Genomic DNA, 24,860 nt, shown 5'->3' with positions numbered 1-24,860 from the left:
GTACCAAATTTGAACAAAATCCGTCCATGCATAACTGAGATCCGGGTCCGGTTAAAATATGTGATTTCAATGCATTTTCGGACCTAAAGTGGAACAGTCATGGAACAGCTAAAAATCAGCTAATTATCATGCAAATTAGGTAATTAATATTCACGAATTTTTACTAAAACCTAATCAACTCTGCGCATTATCCCAGAGCATCTATGTACCAAGTTTCACCAAAATTTGATTAGTGGTTTTTGAGATAACGATGGAACAAAAAAAGTGACATACATACATACATACATACACACAGACATACATACAGACATACAGACAGGGTAACTGCAAAGACTCCCTTTTGTGCTTTGCACACGGGAGTCAAAAATGACGTGCATCAAGGTCCTAATATGTTTAATGTATGTACCAAATTTGAACAAAATCTGTCCATGCATAACTGAGATCCGGGTCCGGAATGGTGAAAATGTGCGATTTCAATGCATTTTCGGTCTTAAAGCGGCCGCCATTTGGCTATTGTTAATGAGATCATGAAACAAATGCACATACATATTTGTGACATGATGTACCTTGTGTGTGTGAAGTTTGAACTTGATCAATCCAGGCATGTCTCACATACGGATCCAGAACTGAATTCTTTAAAACAAAATGGCCGAAAGTCAGCCATTTCAAACCCGATCCAAAAAAAAAATGACGTGCATCAAGGTCCTATTATGTTTAATGTATGTCCCAATTTGAACAAAATCCGTCCATGCATAACTGAGATCCGGGTCCGGAATGGTGAAAATGTGCGATTTTGATGCATTTTCGGCCTTAAAATGACTGCTATTCGGCTATCGTTAATCGGATCATAAAAAAAATGCATGTGCATATGTCCCATATAATGTGTGATGTATGAGTGAAGTTTGAACTTAATCGGTCCATGCATGTTCGAGATACAGGTGATCACGGACGCACGGACGCACACAAGGCAAACCATAAGTCCCCGTTTTCGGACTACGTACGAACGGGGACTAACAAGCTGTGCGAATACATGTTAACTCTATTGAATGATCTAAATAGGTGATTTGTGGGTGAATGCAACATGTATGAGATTTCTACAGATTAACTTTCTAAACAAAAAAAGTTATGTAACACACGCAGAAAAAACACCTAAAACTTGCCAAATTCGCTGTATTAATTAGTTAAGTTTGAGAACTTAGACATTTACCTGCCTAAACCCCAAACAGGCTGCTATTAACTATCATTAGCATCTTCACAGTCGTTCCTTAACTGTCTATATGATTTTCACTTCTATAAATTTTTGTGATTTTAGGATTTGATGGCATATGCAAAGACAACATTTCACAAAAGTTACCAACACTCTCGTGAGAATCCAAGAACAGTTCACTCCTACATTGACTTGCGAATTTCATCAAAATTTGTCTCACAATATTAAAGCAGTTACTGTGGAATACTTTATTTTCGCTGGAAATTTATTTTCGCGGAAAAGGCTTTTTGGGCGTTCTGTATGGAATTTATTTTCACTGATTTTTGATGAGTTGAATGTGAAATGTAGGAAAAAAAGTATATTCGCTAGATTTTATTTTCATGGAATCAATCAATTCTGCGAAAATAGCGAAAATAAATTCCAAGCAAAAATAAAGTGTTCTACAGTAGTTTACAGTATAAATATGTGCAAATACACAGTAAACCATTTGCCATTAGAAATTTTAGTTATTTCATAATTTGTGAAGACACGTACTGTAACTCCAGTTGTGCATCTGCAATGCTACATTATTTCACAAATTTTCTTGACTCTTGAAATATAATAAAAAATCTTCTTGTAAGCTTAAAGCACTGTTGTAAGTAGACCTATTTTCCTTTGAACTCAGCTTGAACTCAGACCAAATAAAGAAATGTTTGTATAACCATAAACAGTTGGTCAGCACGTAAAACATATCAAATGTAGGAATTTGCTTAGTCAATAACAACAATAGACGCTGTCACGATTACGTGGTTTTACTAAACTTAGTTGCATCTGATACAATTTGCAACTTGTGAATAGCAAATGCAGGGATTTTTTTAAACAAGGGAACAGGGGTGCAGCGCCCTCATGTCATGGCAATGCACCCCTTTACCCTGGGGAGCAGATCCTCTGGCAACCATAAAATTCTGCTTGACCAGGGATCACATGTGGCCACAGTCTTCAACTGTGACCTGTCTGATAGTAATTTTGGCCCCAAGGAAGCCATAGAATGCTCCATTTTAACTTAGAATTATCAAAAACTACACACCCTGGTATGGAGAACCCTATCTCCCCCACTTGGTGGCGCTACTGAATTGCAGTGCTTCTTCTCGCATTTTTTTTTCTAGAAAAAAACCTAAAACGGTATATTAAAAGGATCACTGTGTTGCCTACCCAGCCAAAATATGGCGTGTAATTTCCTAAATAGATTTCTAGAGTACGCGGTTGACGTTTATAACAACCATATTTTATCACGAAGCTCCATGATCCCGCCATTACAGAATGCACAATGTTGACTTTATTCAGTTTCAGTACTAGTATATCCGGCACACATTGTCGCCAGATGACTTTTTACAAAAACGATTGCAACTAATATACTCATCTAACCTGTCCACAAAACGACAAAACCCCGGGTCTTAGAACATTTGATTTGATTGATTCTTTGAAAAGTCGTCTGCAGCACAGACATGTCTGCTGTACTTGAAATGAAATTTATGCTACCTCTATTTCGTCGCATATGATGAAATCAATTGCAATATGATACTTACCTTAGACAAGTAGTCTGACGCGAGAAATCTCGGCATTTTTTAAATAGGAAAATCCAGGTTGGTAACCTGCTCTCAGCGAAATTTTCTTGTTCGAAAAGTGTGCTTCACGGTTGATCTGCGTGTTTCCTATTCATATTGTGCATACCATTCAAAACGAGGCTGAATTCGTAAATCTACCGGCAATCCGAAGTCTGGCGGCGCTCTTAGTTGTTGAAATGTGTTAAGAATACATGTTGCTACGTTGTTGAATATATGACAAACATTATTTTTAAGCATTTCAGAACAATCTACAGACTGAAATTGTAGAGCATGTGAGCTGGTATAGGTGACTGTGAAACCCTTTTCTCATTTAGGGAATTTTATAGACAAAATGTTTTTGAAAGCAATCTGGACAATCATGGAAGGTTTCCAGTTATTGGCGCTTAAAACTGTAGAAAGGTTGGTACACAAAAAGGGAAAGTTGCTCTAAAAAAATACCCATAAATACAAACATAATGAAAACAGTATTTTGTTTGGTATCAGTGGAGAGGTTATTTGAGGAATAACATCACGATATGGAAAAGCGTGTGCAAATGGCAGACATAAGAACTCAGGTAAAAAAATTGCTCCTTTGTGTATTTGTGTATATAGGTATGTTATGTATTATCTCGACATTAAGCGTTTTCTGATTATTGCTTTCAATACACAGTGCAATCCACAATGCCGTGAAAGTAGAGGTATACAATATTTTATTATAAATACCCTATAGATACACTCGAGAGTTTGGTAACTAAGTTATGTTTCATCATTATTCATTATGGGCACTTATTTAGACATTTGCGATGTTTAAAAGAGTGCTCAAGCGCGGTGGTCGTCGCGCTGCGCATGTGCGACATTTGTGTTGATGAACATTGATTTTCCCACAATCCAATGCGTTAAATGGAAATCACAAGTATAAGGTTTGACCTGGGTGCGTCTTGCACTAATTACCGCCGGTGACTCCTTCGATATCTTACAATCACCTAAAAATTACTTAATTAAAGCTTGGAAACATCTCAGTTCGTACTTGTTGATCTGCACAACAGTCAAAGTCGCCATCTTTGTTTATATGAGACCAGAGGTACATTACTTGGGGTTTGTAACTACGGTGACATGATACCAAGATCCCGTCACAATCTCGCTCTCGCATAAGCGTTCCAACTCAGAAAAAATGCGAATGCGCATGCCCGAGGTAACTAGGATACTGGGATGTCCAGGTGGATCAAAATAGCTGCCCACGATATGACGGATTACGAGAACTATATTTTCTGTACATTTTCGATGTATTACATTTTTCACTATGATGGTGACAAGAAAAGTTTATTTTTTTCATTACAAACCTTGAACATTGATATGCGTCATGTCAGAAGGTCGTAGCCTCAGTCTCGCTATCTACGAGAAGAGACTTGAATGGGATCTTGACATGATGTCACCATACAGTACTATGCGAGTTGCAAACCCCAAGTAATGTACCTCTGATGAGACCCATATATCTCGCGCATGCCTTTTAAACTACTAGTACTTTGCATTTGGTGTCGGTTTCAATATAATAAATTATAAGCTATTGCTAAATGTAAGTAATATGTTCGCTCTGTATTATTTTGGTTTGTGGGACTGTGGAATGTCTTAATATTATAATTAAGACATCTGACAGATGTCTGCGATAAAGATACATTTTAGTTTTTAAGGGAATGATTCAATTAACAATAAAACCAATAGATTTGATGCAAAAATCTTGCATTACAAAGACAATAAGACATCAAAGTTGGTGTGATTGGGAGAAAACTGACGTCATCTCGTTCCACACATGTCGACAGAGACGGAAACCGAATATAGAGTAGATATTAACGCTGGTACTGTTCCTATTGTTGTATAACAGGATTCAAGTCTAGTTTTGTGACTTCACTTTTGATATAGCTATTCATATTAAACGTCAACCATTTCCAAATATAACCGATCCAGGCGAGTCTGGAAGCTTCACTGAAGAAATTACAGTTATTATAAAACCATTTGAACGACCAGAACTAGACAAACTATTCGTGGACGCCATCGTTGGCGATCACTGGCGGATCCAGAAATTCGGTACGGGGGCGCGCACTCTAATTGACGTGACCGAAGTAGACCTTCGGTGGGCTGTCTGTCAATTGATTTGCCCCCTAAATCCGCGCCTGGCGATCATAATTGCGAACTATTCACAAAAATCAAGAACCATTTCGGAAAGATCACGTCAAATATTATACAATGAATTTCAAGCGTTATCGCAAACGGATACCAAAGACATACCACAGTCCGGTTCCTAACAGGGACTGTGTACAAGGGCTTGCCAACTGATGCTGAATCCCCTCGTGCGAGCACGAATCTCTGTGGGACTGTGCACGTATATCCTATGCTGATAACGCTTTTTTTTATCCACAAACGAAATTCATTTGGAACTGATGCTCGAAAAACTTGAAGATCGCCGCATTAAGTATAGTATAGTAAATATCTCAAGATGGCGGCCCCCATATAGTAAATATCGTATTTATTTTATTACTAGTATCACGTTTGCGCCAGCTGACTGTGACTCAACCCGGGACTCAACTTACATATGACTCATGATGATTACAAATTGCGCCATCTTGTGACGGGAACGCGAACCAAAATGGCCGATACCGCTAAGTTCTTCAACTTAATGTTGTGTTGAGCAAGTCTTGTGAGGACAAATCCTAGTAAATTGTTTGGATAACCGGTGTAAGGTAGGACTAGATAAGATCGGGAATTATTTTTCACGTATCAGCTGAAGGTGTCTGACTGGTGACATGATAGTGTGCTATCGCTTCACATGATCCCTTCATGGACGTACTTCAATTTGGTTTTCGTCATTCAAAATCCAGCACGAAAAAAGCGCTTCAATGCAAGACGATTGAATTATTTAAATAAACAGTTCTAAATTGAGATTTTACACGTTGACGGTCTCGCTTGCTTGCGTTCTTCTTTTAATAACGGACTTGGCTGAAGTTAGCAGACACTCCCTGCAAACAGTGGCAGTTAGCAGACACACTAGCAGCCACAGTCTATCAGGCATAGCACTGCTTTGAATCAATGTTTGTATTACCCTTTTTCATAAAGTAATCATTGTTACTACCTCATACTAAAATATGTTTGGATATTTATAGCAGTAACAAATTCTCACTTCAGGTCAGGTTAGACTTAAATTATACCACGAATATTTACATTTAAGATGTAAATTTTGGTATGTGTTGGTTCTTGGATATTTCTGCTTCGTCGTCCTGTACTTCGTTTAGTAATTCAGACTTCCCAGATTGTGGGCTTAATCATTAATTGCTTAGGTATGTGCACTCTAAAAGTGTTAAGCAATCAAACAAAAAACTTCAGTCTTCACTTTTTCATAGCATAAAAACAGTTTTCACCCTCGCTTATTATGACACCTTCAAAAGCAAGTAATTTCTATTTCCCATAGAGGTAAACAATGGTTTAGTCCCCTACATTAGGCTACAAGAATCAGTTTTTTGTGCATCACGTGTTTATTTGCCTTCAATTGCGTTTTGGTGGTTGTCACTGTCGTCCTTGGAATCTTGTCGATAACGTTTTGGTTTCAATTTACATAACTGAGAAAATTACATTTTTTTGTCAACTGAATGCTGAAAATCAAATTAGCATAACAATGCATTTGACCTTTGTCACCATTTTTAATTATTCTTGACTCAAGATGGCGCTGACCTCTTGACCTTGGTCACGTGACCTAGATTTCTCCCTCGTCATTGGCTGAATCACAGATTGATGCCTACTGTTCAGAATAGTCTATGGTGGGTAATTAAACGTAGTGAATAGGTGGATTGAAAACCCTGATTTACTTTAATAAATTGAGATTAAGGTAGAGATGCAGTTTACCTGACAGGTATTTTAATTAGTTAATTAGAAAACCAAGATGACCTTCCTTCCACAAAACTATATATTTTCGGAAAGCTTATTGTATGAATTTTAAAATTTTGTTAGTATTTTTTTTTTATGAACACTAGTTTGAAATATGCACAAAAATGTGCTTTTTGGTCAAAAGTGATTTAAAAAAAAAAGCTCCTAAACCATGCTTCTGTTTCCTGTCAAAATTGGTTTATGGGTACATCTGTTTACTATGAAAAAAGTGCCGTCTTGAAAACTGTCTACCAGTTGTCAATTTTGCAGGGCAGCAGCCCAAATTTCACTACGTCAAGTTTATGCATAAATTAACACCCAGTTGTCTGTACGATTGTTGTAACACTGTTCAACCAAAAACAATGCCCCCACGGAGTTTTGAAGATAAACACATTGTCAATCATTTGTGAAAATTTCAAAACAAAAGGTCAAAGCGTCTAGGAGTTATTTTTTTTAAAAGTTCTGGGATGTTCACTAAAAAGAAGCTGAGATAATTGCTAATTTGCATAACAATTCACTCAGTGAGAAGTTTGCTAATGCTCTTAATTAAAATGGCTGTAACAGTTCCAAATTTAAATGTATCAGCGTTTTGTTAAAAGTTAAATATAGTGCATAATATGGAGATCCCGTCATTTCTTTTTTTCACCATGTTTCTTTTTTATTAATTATGTACAGCCTTGCTAAATCTTGCTAAGCATTCAAAAGAGAGAATGTTTGCACCTGTTATCTATATTTTAAAATCGTTTTTTGAGTATGTTCCACTATTCACAATTCTACAAAATTTTAACAGTCTATAGCCAAGACTGTTTGTGAGATAATAAAAAGTAAAAAAAAAAAATAATTCACTCCAAAGTGCCCACGAACCTGCATCTCTACCTTAAACAATGATTACTTGATGAAAATAAATATTATAAACATTGAATCAAAGAATTGTTACATGCCTGATAAACTGTGGCCGCTAGTGTGTCTGCTAGCTTCCACTGCCTGCTGAGAGTGTCTGCTAGCTTCCACTGTTTGCTTGGTGTGTTTGCTAGCTTCCACTGCCTGCTAAAAGTTAATAATAGTGTGGAGGCTGATATATGTGATATTCATTTCCAGGATTTATTTACATACCAGCGACTGACTGATATTAGTAATGACAGATTGAAACAGTAAACTAACCTATAATCAGTCAGGTGGCGCTTGTGTCATTGCAACATGTGCAAAATACGAGACAACATTCATGTTATAAAATTAAAATCTTCCAATGTATGAGCAAACAAAATGATTGTATTTTTGATTGGAGGAAGTGGTTTCATTTGGGTGAGTGTGCGATTTGGACCGTATCATTATCTGAAAGGGGGAGAGAACATGCGTAAATAAACCTAATAAATGCATAATGTGATACAATGATACAATACATGAAATACAATGTAGTAATTCACTATTCACTATTTATTTAAAATGAAAAGAATTTGTATGCCTTATTGTTGTTAAATACATAATAGCAATTTTCATAAACCTGTGCTCCCTGTAGAAATGAAACAAGTCCACTATAACTAGACAGGTTGGTTGGGGAAACCCTGGAATTCAACTTTTATTCAGTAGTTCTACTAGTAGGCAGGTTTCTAGCTGTGAACAAATCGGTAAAAATGTGACTTTGCATCCCAGAAAACATGAGACAGTGTTTTTTCATCGTTCTTGAGTGGACAAAGTCTGGTAGAAATTGCACGAAATATTTGTTTTCATCAATAATTGTCCAAAATATATTTTAAAAGAAAGACTTAACAAGTTCAAGTTGCTGTTTTGTACAGCGACACTACTCTGTTTACAGTCAGACGAAGCCCTGTCCAGAACAAAGTGCCTCAGAAGGATGGCTACTTTTTCGTTGAGAAAAGTCAATCAAGTAAAAATAAAAACCACAGAAATAAAAATAAACAATACCAGGTAAATAGCTGACGTAGAATAGCTGATTCCAATGTTTCAATAGTGTATAAATGCAACTTATGCATTTCTATTGGAGGTGTGCATTTAATAGAGAAAATATGGTATTTGTACTATCATCACATAATAAAGTCAGGAGACAATAATGACAAAAACAAAACAAAAAAGCATGATATTATGTAAATCTGTAAATGTATTCTGTGTGTTTTCTTGCAGGTTTGTCAAGATGATGTTCTGTATCTCTGCCGATACATTACAAGATATCTGCCTCCAGTTCATTTCCAGTAATCTAAATAAACTTTGCTACCCCTGTAGAGAAGACGACCAACAGGTAATTTACCTGAAATACAAAGATATCTTCCTACATGCTGACCTGGCAGATTCGCTGTTGCAGAGACTTAATGAGAAGCGGCCTATCGATGACGTACTACTGAGTCTATTTGCAAACCCCACAACCACTCAGCTTAAGAGAGCACACTTGAAGGATGCCAAGATAACACCACATGCTCTGCGGTTTTTATCCAAACATAAATTGGTTGACTTAGACATCTCATCGTCTTGGACGGGCAGACACGCTATAAGCGGCAATGACGTGCTGGAGTCACTCAGTCTATGGACCATTAATCACTTACAAGTACTTAACCTCAGTGCTGTTAATCTATTTGTAAACTATCGCCAACCAGAATACGTATCAGGTCTTTGGTCCGAGTTACGATCGCTATCGCACCTAACAATCAGTAAAACCGACACTAATGATGCTATATTACAAATTCTAACTGACAAAATCACTAAGTTGGAATGTTTAGATATTTCGCAAACCAAAGTCACTGATATCAAATGCCTGGAAAAATATCAAGATAGTTTAAAATCGTTGATATTGGCCGATCTGTCAACGGGAGCCGAATTATTCTCTACATTAAGCAGCATGAAACGTTTATGTCATCTAGATATTTCCAAAAACGCCGAGTTTAATAGCGCTCGTATAATGAATGATTCTCAAGTGGGAATTGCTGTTAATGAGTTTTTGGCCGATGACGAATGTTTGCCGTGTATCACAGCAATAGATCTATCAGGTTGGAAGTGTATTGACGCTCCGATACTTAAGGGGTTTTTGTCCAATCATCCTTCCCTCCAGTTTGTTGGTTTGATGTTAACGCCTTTGTGCGATGCTGATTATATATCAGATGAAGGAAATGACGAGTTTAATGCAGACCTGCAGGTAACAATCTAGATTTTGTTTGTGTATATAAATCCAAGTCAATTAGTTAAACATGTATTTGTGTGTCACTGAATCAAAGCACAAGTCTGATAATCTTTGGATACAATGTATCAATAAAACAATTAGTTTTTGGTGGAGATCTTCACACACTAATTACTTCATTTACATAATAATTAGCATAATTCTAGCTGTTCCCTTGATATCTTCAGAAGCACTTTTCAGAATTCATTGAAACATGACATGTAGATGGGCTGGGATATTCCACAAACATGATTAGTTTTGGTTTGAAAAACCTTGCATATTAATTGCCTAATTTGCATTTAAATAATTTAACATTTGCTGAATGTTTTTGTATATCTCAAAAACTACTTTATGAAACATAGTACATACAAGTACTTGGAGATAATCCACAAAAATGACTAGATCTTGTTAGAAATTTTTGCATATTGAATATCTATTTTGCATAAAATTTGCAGTTATTTTGTGATCTCAAGAACCTCAGTCTATAGAATTCAATGAAACTTGGTTATATGCTTGTATGTACTGTGTGGTAAGCCACATACCTGAATAGATTGGAGCTGAAATCCGTGCATAATATTCAGCAAGTTTTTAGCTTTTCCACTGACGTCTCAATCAGACATTCAATGCATTTTAGTGAAAATTGTATGTACATGTAGTACATGTAATATGAGATAATCCACAGACTTTGTGAGTTTTGCATTGAACTCTGTACATACTTACTAAAATCATAGACCTTAGAATGATGCTAAAATCTGTATTAGAAACCGCGGCTTCTATTAAAATGGTACAATGCATATATGAGAAATGATGAATTTTTGGTTCTCAATTATTCAAAAAGCATGGGTGTGACTTCTATTAGGAATGTGGCTTCTAATACTTCTAATACTTCTAATACTTATAAATACTTTATTTTGGCTTGGAATTAATTTTTGCTATTTTCGCTGAAGGAATGATTCAGTGAAAATAAAATCCAGCGAATATACCTTTTTAGTCCCCGTTCGGTCATAATCCGAAAACGGGGACTTATGGTTTGCCCTGTGTGCGTCCGTGATCACCTGTATCTCGAACATGCATTGACCGATTAAGTTCAAACTTTACTCATATAATCACACATTATATGAGACATATGCACATGCATTTTTTTCATGATCCGATTAACGATAGCCGAATAGCGGCCATTTTAAGGCCGAAAATGCATCAAAATCGCACATTTTCACCATTCCGAACCCGGATCTCAGTTATGCATGGACAGATTTTGTTCAAATTTGGTACATACATTAAACATAATAGGACCTTGATGCACGTCATTTTTTTTTTGGATCGGGTTTGAAATGGCCGACTGGCGGCCATTTTGTTTTAAAGAATTTATTTCTGGATTTGTATCTGAGACATGCCTGGATTGATCAAGTTCAAACTTCACACACACAAGGTACATCATGTCACAAATATGTATGTGCATTTGTTTCATGATCTCATTAACGATAGCCAAATGGCGGCCGCTTTAAGGCCGAAAATGCATTGAAATCACACATTTTCACCATTCCGGACCCGGATCTCAGTTATGCATGGACGGATTTTGTTCAAATTTGGTACATACATTAAACATAATAGGACCTTGATGCACGTCATTTTTTTTTTTCGGATCAAGTTCGAAATGGCCGACTGGCGGCCATTTTGTTTTAAAGAATTCAGTTCTGGATCCGTCTCCGAGACATGTCTAGATTGATCAAATTCAAACTTCACACACACATGGTACATCATGTCACAAATAGATATGTGCATTTGTTTCATGATCCGCTTAACAATAGCTGAATGATGGCCATTTTAAGGCCGAAAATGCATCAAAATCACGTATTTTCACAATTCCGGAACCGGATCTCAGTCATGCATGGATGGATTTTGTTCAGATTCAGTGCATTTATTAAACATAATATAAGCTTGTGCACACCAAGTTTTCTTCGGATCAATTTCAAAATGGCCGACTGGCGGCCATTTTGTTTTAAAGAATTTAAGTTTTCGATCCATATCTCAGACATGCCTGGACAGATCAAGTTCAAACTTCGCATACACATCATACATTATCTCAGTGGTCTGAGATTTCGGTCATGATCTGCTTTGAATGTATATGTCACTCAAATATGAACGGAACGGGGACGTGTCATTGACAATGACTTGTTTTCTATATTTTACATTCAACTTTTCAAAAATCAATGAAAATAAAATGCCCAAAAAGTCTTTTCAGTGAAAATTAATTCCAGCTAAAATAAAGTATTTTACAGTACAATGAATCAGATAAATTGTTTTCACTACTAGGTAACTATATCAGCTGACAGGCTGCTTGATTATTCGGCCTATCTTCACACTCAAATATTCCCTGTATCTATATCAGGCCTTTTATCCAATACTCTCAGCACATTGGAGCTCTCTCTAAACTTTCTTTGATTATTTTATCAGGTCACTGGTACAGCTAATGAAAGACAGCTGATAACTGCGTTGACTTTCTATAGCAATAGATGTCATTATGCACAGAAAACACTATTTCATTTATTTAGCCTCACACAGAACACTTTACTGTCGGACTATGCCATGATTAAAGTAAGTTTGTTATTATAAACATACTGTGACTCAGCTAATAAATGCAGAACTGAACTCGTCACATATTCACAAGGCTTGAATTACTAATTTTAAAAAGAACTATTTTTGTTTTTCTAGGCAATATTTGTAACTTTACGTAATTTCCCAACTCACCTTAACATTCAGATGGCAGGCAGGTAGGTTGACACGTTACCATGGTGATACTTTTTAATTTCTTTTAAATTAGTGTGGGAAAAGATGTTTTTATAAAATAAAAAAAATGTTTACTGATTTATTAGTGTAACTTACAGTGGTTATCTAAAATGGGAGAAATTTTTGTTCTTGTATTTTTATAATCCAGTAGACAATTCATTTTTAGTTGCTTCAGTTTAAGAATATGCTTCTAATAGAACAAATATAATCACAATATCACACGTATTGTTGATTGTATAATTTTCAGTTTATTAATGATTTTTTGTATTACCTTGTCTTCAGTGCAACCATGTTTAACTTAGTGAAAAGTTTTCATGATAGACTACATATCTCCATCCTTAGTCAGATTGTAGAGTTAGCACTTGCTGCAATGAAGACATTTTTGTACAGTCAACAGGTATGTGGTTCCATTGTAGCTTGTATGTCTTATTTACCCCTTTGAGTGGCAATTATTTTCCTGCTCAAAATTCAATGCAAATATTTTCACTTTTCGTAAAATAATCACCAAATTTTGTCATCATTTTGGACAATACAGATAGTTTTTAGTTATTCCTTTTGGTTTTTTATCAAAAGATTTTGTAAATTTTAATCAACATTTTATGCGAGGAGAAGCAGACTATAAAAAACATTTTGTAGATGGCACTCAAATTGTTAGGGATGGATGTTTATAACTAATAACAATTGTAGAAATTTAAAAAGCATGTCAAATTTGTATACCGTGAAAGGTTTCATATTTATCCAGGTATAAGCCCAGGGTCCTGAACATGGAAAATTGCCAAAAAGAAGGGGTGGGCGTTTGCCAGGAGATCCCCGGCAAAAAAACCGAAAATTCGCGATAACACGCAGATCGAACTGCGGCAGGGAATAGAACGGCAAATGAAAACATGCAACAGAAATAAATAAACAATATGCAACATTAGAAGTAAAACAAAAATAATGTATTGCTTATAATGTGACAAATAAACCAGAAATAATAAAAATCGACAGTGTGGAATCATTTGAATTAGGATTTTCTCGCCGTCAAACACGCCCAATACGCGTGAACTCAAAATGAATTAAAATGTCAGGGGTTAAACTGCGTAAAATGATTTCCGGTCTCCACAAATTGCGAATCAACCCTCATACAAAATCAATAATAATTTACAAATTTACACAGTAAAAATTATAAAAATTCATAGCTGTTTGAAAAAACTTCTCAGATTTTTATTTGAACGTCCATTGCCATCTTCGTCAAACTCAAAACCCTCAAAGTCCAAGTCGGCATCACTGTAGTCGTCGAACAAAATCCCTACAACTTATTCCTGAAGTTCGTCGATATCGTCCCGCACAATTTGGACTTAGCACTTTTAATCCACGGATTTCGCAGTCTGTCAGCTTGGCACTTTTCATTCATGTCAACGACAGAAGAATAGTTTTCATGACAGAAATGCAATAGCGGTGATGAAAGATGGTAAAAAAGTTAGCAGTCTTCGGCGTGACATTGCAAAATTTCCGGCCCCAGTTATGGATTCGCAAGCTGCTACAAAATATTTTATACAGCCAAAATAACGTGATTTCAACCACTCTCCCAGGTACAGGTTGCTACAATATTGCAACATTGGTTTCATTGTCGACGACGCTAAAGCCGAACGAGTGCGACACTTGCTTAGCGGCTCTCCTAATACGATTTGCTTGAATCGTTTCTAAGGAAGCACAAACTAAACGGCCGGCCCGTTTTAGGGCCACGACATATTTCAAAAAGAGAACTACCATTCCTGCTTTAATATATATTTTTTATAGACTTGCTGACTGTTATGATTCTGAAAAAAATGAGCGGTGAACGCGCTGCCCTGAAGGAAGAAAGCTGTCACAGCTATATTGCGTTCACCCCTTGTTTTACGCAATTAACAATTTTTATAAGCATCACAACAGACTTCAAGAAAGTCAACAGTTAATACAACCACAGTCAAAGAATAGAAAATAGTTTGTTTTTTTTTTTTGTGTGTAGAAAAAGACCCCCTGGGCGTGTGCCCGGATATGACCTCAACTTCTTTATTGTGTCAAAAGTGGGAGGTGGGCCTTTGCCTAGGCTAAGTACGGATAAGTACGATATGACAAAAAGCAAATAAAAATCGAAGTCACCCAAAAAATTTTTCATGGAAAAAATAAGTGTGTGGTTTCCTCAGAGCGTTAAACCATACTGTAGTAGACATATTAAATTAGAAAATCAAGAAATACATAATATTGAGTTTTTTCTTTGAAATTTGAAACTAGCCAGGCACAAAGAACAATTTAGCAAAATTCCTGTCCCAAAATTGTTAAATACTGTGTGTGCAGTCAATTGACTGAACATGAAAATCAAAACATGTTTCAATCCCACCAGTGACTGTTAGCTGACCAACCTCGGACAGTTGCACTTACATGATCGATTATAATTGACTGACTACAAAATAATTGTGCCTTAGTCTAGTGTAAACAGATCAAAGCGAACAGTAAACAGTTCTTTCATAGAATCACTCATTTGCATTATTTTTAGAAATTTGTCATGTGATTTGACGATCATCTCGCAATTCATTTGACTTTGCATTTGGATCGTAATTGCATATCTCCCCAATTAATACTTGAAGATTATAATAATTACTTATCAATGTATTTTATATTTTTATACCTTTAGCTTCAAAAGAACTGTTTATTAATTCTTTATAATGATACAGTACTAAAAGAAGTGGTAAGTAAAAACACTTGGTTGGACACAAATTGGAAGTAGTGTCTTGTATAAATGTCCATTCGTATGTCTGGTTTTTGTGTCTGTGTCAAAATTTATTAATCGGCCATTTTTTTATTTTATCATTTATGGGTGATCAGCAGTCGTTTTGGATGTACATTATGCCTCAATTGAAAACTTTGATATAGTTCTAAACTAGATCCTGGAGGTAACCAGGTCTGTTTCAGTCAAACTTAGTTGGATGACATTATTGGGTTTGTGATCTGATCGAAGATATTGCTGATTGACAAACAGATTTTTTTGATTTTCAGAAATTTAACCGATTCCGGGTGGCTAGCCTTTGTATGCAGTGCTTACATACATATGACGATAATCCAATGAAAACTATGGCTGTGTATATTTTATCAGAAGCAGCCTTGAAAATAAATACAGAAGAAATAGAACAATTGGCAGTCCAGTCGAATATGAAGGTAAAACTGTTGTTATTATCAATTGTTCAAAAAGAATGGGTGAAACTTTTATTAGGAATGCAGCTTCTAATAGAGATTTTACGGTACCATTGTACAGTAAAGATATGATTTCATAGACGTTGTCAGTGAAAATGTCAAAACTGTAGAGTGCTTACCTTATGTGAAAGTGCACACAATTATGAAATACGAAAGAAGTCCTGTTCAATATGGGACTCATAGCGATGTATACAATGCGTGTAAAATACATTGTTTATTTACATGAAATTCAAACACACGCTGCGCGACGACCACCACGCTTTAAAGGTGTCCATACCACTATCGAAAACGTCAACACGTTTAACAGATGCATAAATTCAAATGTTTTGTTTGTGTTACATGTAAAATAATATATCTTGTACAGCTGTATTGTTTTAATATATTACTGTAAAATGACTAATTTTCACTGGGTTTAAATTTCACTAATTTACCACTTCATGCATATTCAGTGGGTTTTAAATTCACCGTTTTATCATTTAGATAATGTGTTTTATGCTAAATTTTACATATTCACTGGGTTTTAATTTAGCGCATTTTCCAGTCAGCGAAATAAGCAAAATTAAAACCCAGTGAATAATTACCCCCTTTACAGTATTATAGACCTGTAAAATTCCAATGTTTTTATATTTTTCTTGCTAAATAGAAATTACTGGACATAGTAAAGGAAAAGATTGAAGCAAGGCACATCGACTATGCCTTGAAATTCACTCTGAGTGCCTTGTGGAATTTAACAGATGAATGCCCATCCAGCTGCTACACATTCATCCAACAACAGGGAGTGGAGATATTCCTGGAAATGCTAGAGGTTTGTACTGGTACTCTCGTACACTAATTTATATCAAACAATTAATGTGGTGTTTCTACTTACTAATATGCATACCTATAAAAAAAATTTATGTTGCCCTCAAGTCGGAAAATTACTTACTCGTGAAAACTATGAGTATCGTACATAGCCAAGGTATATAGACTTCATAGTACTCAGAACATGTCAGAGAAATACAAATCAACCCGTGCTTCAAAGTCACCACTTATCCCCTGGGGACCCTGGGGATAAAACAATGGTCCAGGATCGTTAATTTTTAGAGGAAACACTTTTTTATTGCTTAAAATGGTGAGTTTTTAATATTTGGGCCTATTAAGAGAGAAAAAAAAACGCGACCCGATATTTCATATTTCTCGGTCTGTCGCTGAGGGCAACAAAACAATTTTTTTTTTTTTGGCCTAAATAGACAATTTTCATGACCCCTAAAGTTCATACATCCTGGTACTTTCGTTGTTATAACAACATGAGAAACATGCATAATTGGGGAATTTTGTTATCAGTATCATTTCACTCTAGTAGCTAAAACATATAGTCATATCTGGGAGTTTGTGATGGAATATCAAGTACCTGGATGTGTGACCTTTAGAGGTCATGGAAGTGACCAATCCGTATTGTTCATATTTGTGATAGTGAATTTGTGTTTTCTCAACAGTGTTTTCCAGATGAAGAAAATCTTCAAACTAAGGTACTGGGTTTATTGGTGAGTTATAACACTTTCTACATTATTTAGTGCATTAACAAGATCACAATTTTATAATTTCAGTAGAAGTGGTAGGGTATGTCTTTAAAATATTTCATATTAAAGTATTGGACAGTGAGTTATTTGTTGTGGTCTGTATGTACCTGCCCTCAGATAAATCTTGATAATTATAATTATATTTTGTAAATATTAGATGTAGTCGCATGATGTGATAATGGCTTTAAACAATACAGTCAATTAGCACCTCTTTGTTCATAACTAAATGCTTTGATGATTGAAACAGTCTTTAGATTGAAAGCTAAAATTCTTTCAAAATCAATTCCACCCGATGTAACATGGGCAAAGCAGAGTTCACGATCAGTTTAGGCAACTCAAGAAAAACAATCTGTTTATTGCTGATTGGGTAAAATATATTTGAACTTTTATCATTGCGAATCATGTAAAAACTCTTCTTTCAAGACTTTAACTTTACCTTTTAAAAATTGCTAATCACCTCTTTCAAAAACCATCATGCATTTTTCATCTGAAATCCATACCAACACATCGTGCTACAACATCGCTTTACTTTCGCAATGAAATTTTTATGATCACTACCATTCGGAAAACTTTGGGTTCTATCAGCATTACCATGCTGCATTCTGATTGGTCAATGATGTTTTTGACCCATCAGGTCAAAGGACACATGCCGGTCAACTAATGGATCACAAACATCATGGCGGTCTGTGTTTTTCACCAAAGCGATCGAGTGATCAAAAATGGTTGGTCCCGATAAAACTAAGTCATATTTTACGTTAAAAAGAAGTAACATTTTTTGCCCGGCATGACTGAGTAAGAGAAATTATTGGTACATTGTATAATCGGTGTATAACATCGCAAAGTGAGTTATGTCACATCATGACTTTGATGATCGTTTGGAAGTTTTATTTGTTCGTTCATTACTGTAAATATAATAGTTATAGAAAGTCCTGAACATATTCCTGGCTGAAACGTTTCAAATGAGTTTCATTTAACCTTTTACAATTTATTTGTTTGTTTTTAGTCTGCAGCATTTGCATTTCGAGAATGTTTCATTTTTTAATTCAAACTCTTCTAAATTGTGAAACGTAATATTTTGACTCCAATAAAAAAAATATTTGCACTGTGACCGAGCTCATTAATATTACAAAAGTGCACAAAAGAATAGAACACTGTATGAAGCAAATAAATATGTGCCACATTGTTTTTGAAAATATATGTTGTTTATTGTGTGGGTGCTTTGGTCAATTTCTATTATGTAAATTATATGCAAATTATATGCAAATTAGTCTGCCGCAGTGGTTTAAATTCCTGGGTAGGGCACTGTATAGCTTCTTTAATTGAATATGTTACAGGCTATGCCCTCCTTTATTGAATACCTCTGATAATCATGGCTCTAAACCCTTGTGTTAATTTTTCTTGTAGAACAATGTTGCTGAAGTTAAGAGGCTTCGTACATTATTGATTAAACAGGAACTAATTCAACAACTTAAGTAAGTTAAATTCCCACTAGAGAACAATGAATACAAAATGATATCAGATTTGTTGTGAAGATGCTAGTAAATCAGATTTGTGTAGTCTTGTACAGAACATCAGCAAAATTATAGTTATCAGTGTACTTTATGATATGTAACTAATTATATGTAATAAATCTTAGTCTTTTATTAGACAGTAGTAAAATAGAAGTGAGTTACTTTGCTGCTGGTGTTGTGTCTCATATTATAAGTAGTGGACCTTCAATATGGACTTTACCGATAGAGATACGAAATGAACTTATTGGGCAGCTGGTAAGTCTTGCTATTTCTTTATCATATTATAAGTAGTGGACCTTCAATATGGACTTTACCGATAGAGATATGAATTGAACTTATTGGGCAGCTGGTAAGTCTTGCTATTTCTTTATCATAGTATAGCTTTCTGTTATCACATAACTAAAGAATTAACCGTTATATGAACTTGGTGAAATTGAGGAATTAGAGCAATTATATTAAATATCCTGAGGCATATCTTTGAGGCATTTCCACTTTTGAAATCAACAACCATTGCTTGTGATTGGATTTCAACGACATTTGAAATTCTTTGAGTAGATGCTTAGACTTAGATGCTTGGCATGTTAATTAGGTCATTTACATATTCAATACTCCTATTAGGTGTAATTCACATTTAAATTTATAATCAAGGTTATGTAATGCAAGTTAATTTGATTTGGTGCAAGTATTTGCAATTTAAATTATAATAATCATTTTCATTTGCATAACACCTAGTCATGGTATTGTTCATATGTGAATATTATATTGACTTGTGTGCATTTATGTGGTGTCTCCACCTGTCTGTATCTTGGACATGCCTAGACCGATTACATTCAAACTTCAAAAACATACATCGTACATCTTGGAATACATATGCACGTCCAATATTTTTGTGATCTGATTCAAGATGGCTACAATTTTTGTGATATAAATTCATCAAAATGAAGCATTTCTGCCAATCTTGGAACCGGATTTCAGTCATATACGAACAAATTTTGTTCAAATTTAATAGATTGGACATTATGGGATCTTGTTGCACATCATTTTGTTTTTTAGATTGGATTCAAAATGGCTGACTGGCGGCCATTTTCTTTCAACAAAGGCTATTCCAGATCCATCTGTGACATGCCATGTTTAAACTTTATATACACATTATACATGTTGCACATAAATTCATTTAACAATCCAATTCAAGATGGCCGAATGGCAAGCATTTTAATGCTAAAAAATGGATCTTGATCTTGGTTTTGGATGGACAAATTTCATACAAACTATGTACATGTATATTGAACATTATGAGACGTCAGATTGGATTCAAAACAGCTGACAGGTGACAATTTCGTCATAATTTTATTAGCGAATGCAGTTCAGGAGTCACATTTTATATATTTCTTAAACTTGAAAATTCAAAGGTTCTCATTGTTTTGTTTTCAGTACAAAGTAGTGAATAATTGGACAATGCCTGAAAGTACAGTGGTTGCATACAGATCATTCCAGCCATTTATCTCATTATTACATTGTGAAACAGCAGCAGCTCAGCTGTGGGCAGTATGGGCTATACTTTATGTGTGTACTATTCATGGTGAGTAACTCTGGGATAGATTTATGAAATTTCACTTTAGAGGGGAGGCAGGGGGGGTAGCTGGTACGGTTTTACATGAAATAAAAAGGGCTTTTTACAATTTACAAGGAAAAAAAAAAGTTTTTACAGTTTACGGTGTTAAAAATGGAAAATTGAATGGTCCGAAGAGCTCTCCGACTCAAATTCTCCGCCATTGCTGCGTCGTGTGTAGATACGCATGCGCATATTACCCTCGTAATGCTCTTCATTCGGTTAGAGGGCCTTTTACGTCTTGACATTCAATTTTGTAGTGAATTGTGTCATCTAGTCGTTTTACAGTTTCTGAAATGTAATTTTCCTGGATTATTTTTTTATGATTTTTTTATTTGTATGTAAATTCTTGTACGTACCGAGAAAAATGACACATTTTTACAGTGTACGAAAAAAATATTTGATTGATTACATTGTACGTCTAGCCTGTGATTACAGAATTACGGAATTTATTTTTTCTATTTACGTTGTACGAAAAAAAAAATATTGCAATTACGTTGAACGAAAATAACCCTTGCCCCCCTCTACTTTAGAGTTCACAAATATTTGCTTTTGTCACATCTAGTTCATTTGACTTTAAATATAAACTTCATCATTTGCTGTTATGGCAGAAGGTGGTGTTGGTAGCAGATTAATATTAGGTTTGAGCTGAATATTGCCTTACATCAAGTACATGCCTGATAATATTGGAAGCAGTCAGTATAAATCAGTCCTAAGAATTGACCAAACTCACATGTTAATTTGTCAATGCATCAAAATAATCAGTCAGTCTGAATAGTGTTCACATAAACTGTAATATGTGTTATTTTTGTATAATGCCAATTTAAAAATAGAGTATTAGAAAATATATCTCTGTGTTTATATGGTGAGCAATGTGTTATTTTCCATGACATGCAAGTCCAGGAAATGTTGATACTGTCATGTTATTTAGCACTTCGGGTGTCAAGTTTTTGCCAAATTTTGTTTTTTTGTGTGTGCTCATTTTTGTATATTTTTGCATATTTGGACAAAATTTACATGATTTTCAATTTGCCGCAGGGCCTGACAAAATTATGGTAAAAATATTAAAAAAATGTATATGATTCTATAAATGAGTTAGCTGATCTCAGATCGTGATTGATTCATTTGACACCTACATATGTACAACCTCAGCCTAGGCTATATACTTGTATATGATTCTATAAATGAGGTAGCTGATCTCAGATCGTGATTGATTCATTTGACACCTACAACCTCAGCCTAGGCTGTATACTTGTATATGATTCTATAAATGAGTTAGCTGATCTCAGATTGTGATTGATTCATTTGACACCTACAACCTCAGCCTAGGCTGTATACTTGTATATGATTCTATAAATGAGTTAGCTGATCTCAGATCGTGATTGATTCATTTGACACCTACAACCTCAGCCTAGGCTGTATACTTGTATATGATTCTATAAATGAGTTAGCTGATCTCAGATCGTGATTGATTCATTTGACACCTACAACCTCAGCCTAGGCTGTATACTTGTATATGATTCTATAAATGAGTTAGCTGATCTCAGATCGTGATTGATTCATTTGACACCTACAACCTCAGCCTAGGCTGTATACTTGTATATGATTCTATAAATGGGTTAGCTGATCTCAGATCGTGATTGATTCATTTGACACCTACAACCTCAGCCTAGGCTATATACTTGTATATGATTCTATAAATGAGTTATCTGATCTCAGATCTTGTTTGATTCATTTGACACCTACAACCTCAGCCTAGGCTATATACAATGTACTTGTATATGATTCTATAAATGAGTTAGCTGATCTCAGATCGTGATTGATTCATTTAACACCTACAACCTCAGCCTAGGCTATATACTTGTATATGATTCTATAAATGAGTTATCTGATCTCAGATCTTGTTTGATTCATTTGACACCTACAACCTCAGCCTAGGCTATATACAATGTACTTGTATATGATTCTATAAATGAGTTAGCTGATCTCAGATCGTGATTGATTCATTTGACACCTACAACCTCAGCCTAGGCTATATACTTGTATATGATTCTATAAATGAGTTAGCTGATCTCAGATCGTGATTGATTCATTTGACACCTACAACCTCAGCCTAGGCTATATACTTGTATTTGTCCAAACTGCAAAGCAGGAAGCAAGTAATGATACTGGTCTATACTGATACATGAATATGTTTTGTCTACAGAAGAAAAGTACTGCAGATTGTTGATCTCTGACGGGGGTATAGCGTTACTGCAGTCTCTTTGTGACAACCCGTTAACTGATATCAACGTCAAAGTTACTGCATCAAAAGTCCTAAAATTGCTGATTAAATATCAACATGTCGACAAATAAATATGATTAAGACAATATTGGATTCACGTATTTGAATTTACAAATCAGTACTTTTTATATTAGATATATATAGGGTTTTCACGATTTAATGTTATTAAATATTTATGTAATCATAGAACATGGTAGAACATGTGAAAGAAGATAAAATGAGGACAATTTGTAGATGATAAAGACATCTTTAACCCCCATCTGGATTATTTCCTTGTGTATTTTCGGTGATTTGTTAAGAATCCCAAGGAAGTTTATTGCTTAACAAAACCCTTGAGACATTTTGTCAACACCACAAGAGTTATAAATACATCTTTAACAATTTTAGATTTTGTTAATTTTCCATCAATAGTTAACCAACAAGATGTGCTGCTTTGTGTTGTCATTTGAAACAAACGCTGTTAAGTATAGATGTAGTCTTTGATATAGATTTTTTGCGAAATGAACATTTATCAAATAATATAAGTTATCAAAAACCAAATACAAATTCAGGCTTCTAAAACAGTACTTGTTTCCATAGAAACAATGATTTTGCGATTTTCTCGTAGCGTTAAACCTTACTGTCGTGGCAATTTAGAATTGAAAAATTGACAGAATACATTAATTTGAGTTTACTAATTCAAAATCTAGTTTGGGTACTTTCGACCCATTTTTTTTTTTTATTTGAAACTGCGTTTCAGAAATTTTTTTTCCAAAAGTAGCTGCAACAAACCTTATTTAAAACTTGTCGGACAATATAACATTATTATTATTTGTAATTTAGGTAATTAATTATTAAACATAAATACTACATAATATATACACTACAATATATGAAGCCAGAAATGTTTTTATACCAAAATATTTAGAAACATTTTTAATGAATTTCAAATGGTGATTAAAAGAAAACAAGTTGGCCAATCACCAAGCCTTAGTGCATGAATACTATGGAATTAACCAGAGTGGCTCAGCTGGTCCATATCCATATCTGCCCATGAGAGTAGCTCCACAGTGGCCTTTATCGTATCCATTCCACATCTTGTCATTTGACAAGGTTATTTGGCTCTTCAGTCCCATATCTGTTAATGAGAGTAACTCCACAATGACCTTTAGGTGGCCCATTCCACCCCTCGCCCTGTGACCAGGTCATTTGGCTCTTCAATCCCATATCTGTTCATGAGCGTAACTCTACAGTGGCTTTTAAGTGACCCATCCCACCTCTCAGCCTGTGACCAGGTCATTTGGCTCTTCATTCCCATATCTGTTCATGAGAGTAACTCTACAGTGGCTTTTAAGTGACCCATTCCACCTCTCAGCCTGTGACCAGGTCATTTGGCTCTTCAGTCCCATATCTGTTCATGAGCGTAACTCTACAATGGCTTTTAAGTGACCCATCCCACCTCTCAGCCTGTGACCAGGTCATTTGACTCTTCAATCCCATATCTGTTCATAAGAGTAACTCTACAGTGACCTTTAAGTGACCCATCCCACCTCTCAGCCTGTGACCAGGTCATTTGGCTCTTCAGTCCCATATCTGTTCATGAGCGTAACTCTACAGTGGCTTTTAAGTGACCCATTCCACCTCTCAGCCTGTGACCAGGTCATTTGGCTCTTCAGTCCCATATCTGTTCATGAGCGTAACTCTACAGTGGCTTTTAAGTGACCCATCCCACCTCTCAGCCTGTGACCAGGTCATTTGACTCTTCAATCCCATATCTGTTCATAAGAGTAACTCTACAGTGACCTTTAAGTGACCCATCCCACCTCTCAGCCTGTGACCAGGTCATTTGGCTCTTCAATCCCATATCTGTTCATGAGCATAACTCTACAGTGGCTTTTAAGTGACCCATTCTACCTCTCAGCCTGTGACCAGGTCATTTGGCTCTTCAGTCCCATATCTGTTCATGAGCGTAACTCTACAGTGACCTTTAAGTGACCCATTCCACCTCTCAGCCTGTGACCAGGTCATTTGGCTCTTCAATCCCATATCTGTTCAT

General features: G+C 35.4%; 1 protein-coding gene across 1 annotated transcript; it reads left to right on the top strand.

The window, feature by feature from the left end:
• Nucleotides 1-3,142: 3,142 nt before the first annotated feature.
• On the top strand, nucleotides 3,143-23,693 carry LOC100377199 (protein zyg-11 homolog). The gene is made up of 13 exons (XM_085503967.1): nucleotides 3,143-3,210; nucleotides 8,842-9,844; nucleotides 12,320-12,460; nucleotides 12,578-12,636; nucleotides 12,935-13,049; nucleotides 15,306-15,359; nucleotides 15,668-15,826; nucleotides 16,506-16,667; nucleotides 17,338-17,385; nucleotides 18,826-18,893; nucleotides 19,058-19,187; nucleotides 20,364-20,511; nucleotides 22,748-23,693. Exons 1-13 carry the CDS (start codon nucleotides 3,143-3,145, stop codon nucleotides 22,894-22,896), a joined length of 2,304 nt encoding a protein of 767 aa, XP_085360093.1. The 3' UTR covers nucleotides 22,897-23,693.
• Nucleotides 23,694-24,860: the final 1,167 nt, after the last annotated feature.

This window comes from Saccoglossus kowalevskii, chromosome 9 (assembly GCF_978046115.1).
Source record: "Saccoglossus kowalevskii chromosome 9, keSacKowa6.1, whole genome shotgun sequence".
NCBI lineage: Eukaryota > Metazoa > Hemichordata > Enteropneusta > Harrimaniidae > Saccoglossus > Saccoglossus kowalevskii.
This window is presented reverse-complemented; position numbering and strand designations above follow the sequence as displayed.

What these genes read in the sequence shown, in the direction of transcription:
- LOC100377199 (XM_085503967.1), top strand. Translation starts at nt 3,143, where the DNA reads ATGTTTTTGAAAGCAATCTGGACAATCATGGAAGGTTTCCAGTTATTG. An exon ending in CGGACTATGCCATGATTAAA is followed by an intron (nt 12,461 to 12,577) that starts GTAAGTTTGTTA and finishes TTGTTTTTCTAG; the next exon opens with GCAATATTTGTAACTTTACG. An exon ending in ATGAACTTATTGGGCAGCTG is followed by an intron (nt 19,188 to 20,363) that starts GTAAGTCTTGCT and finishes TTTTGTTTTCAG; the next exon opens with TACAAAGTAGTGAATAATTG.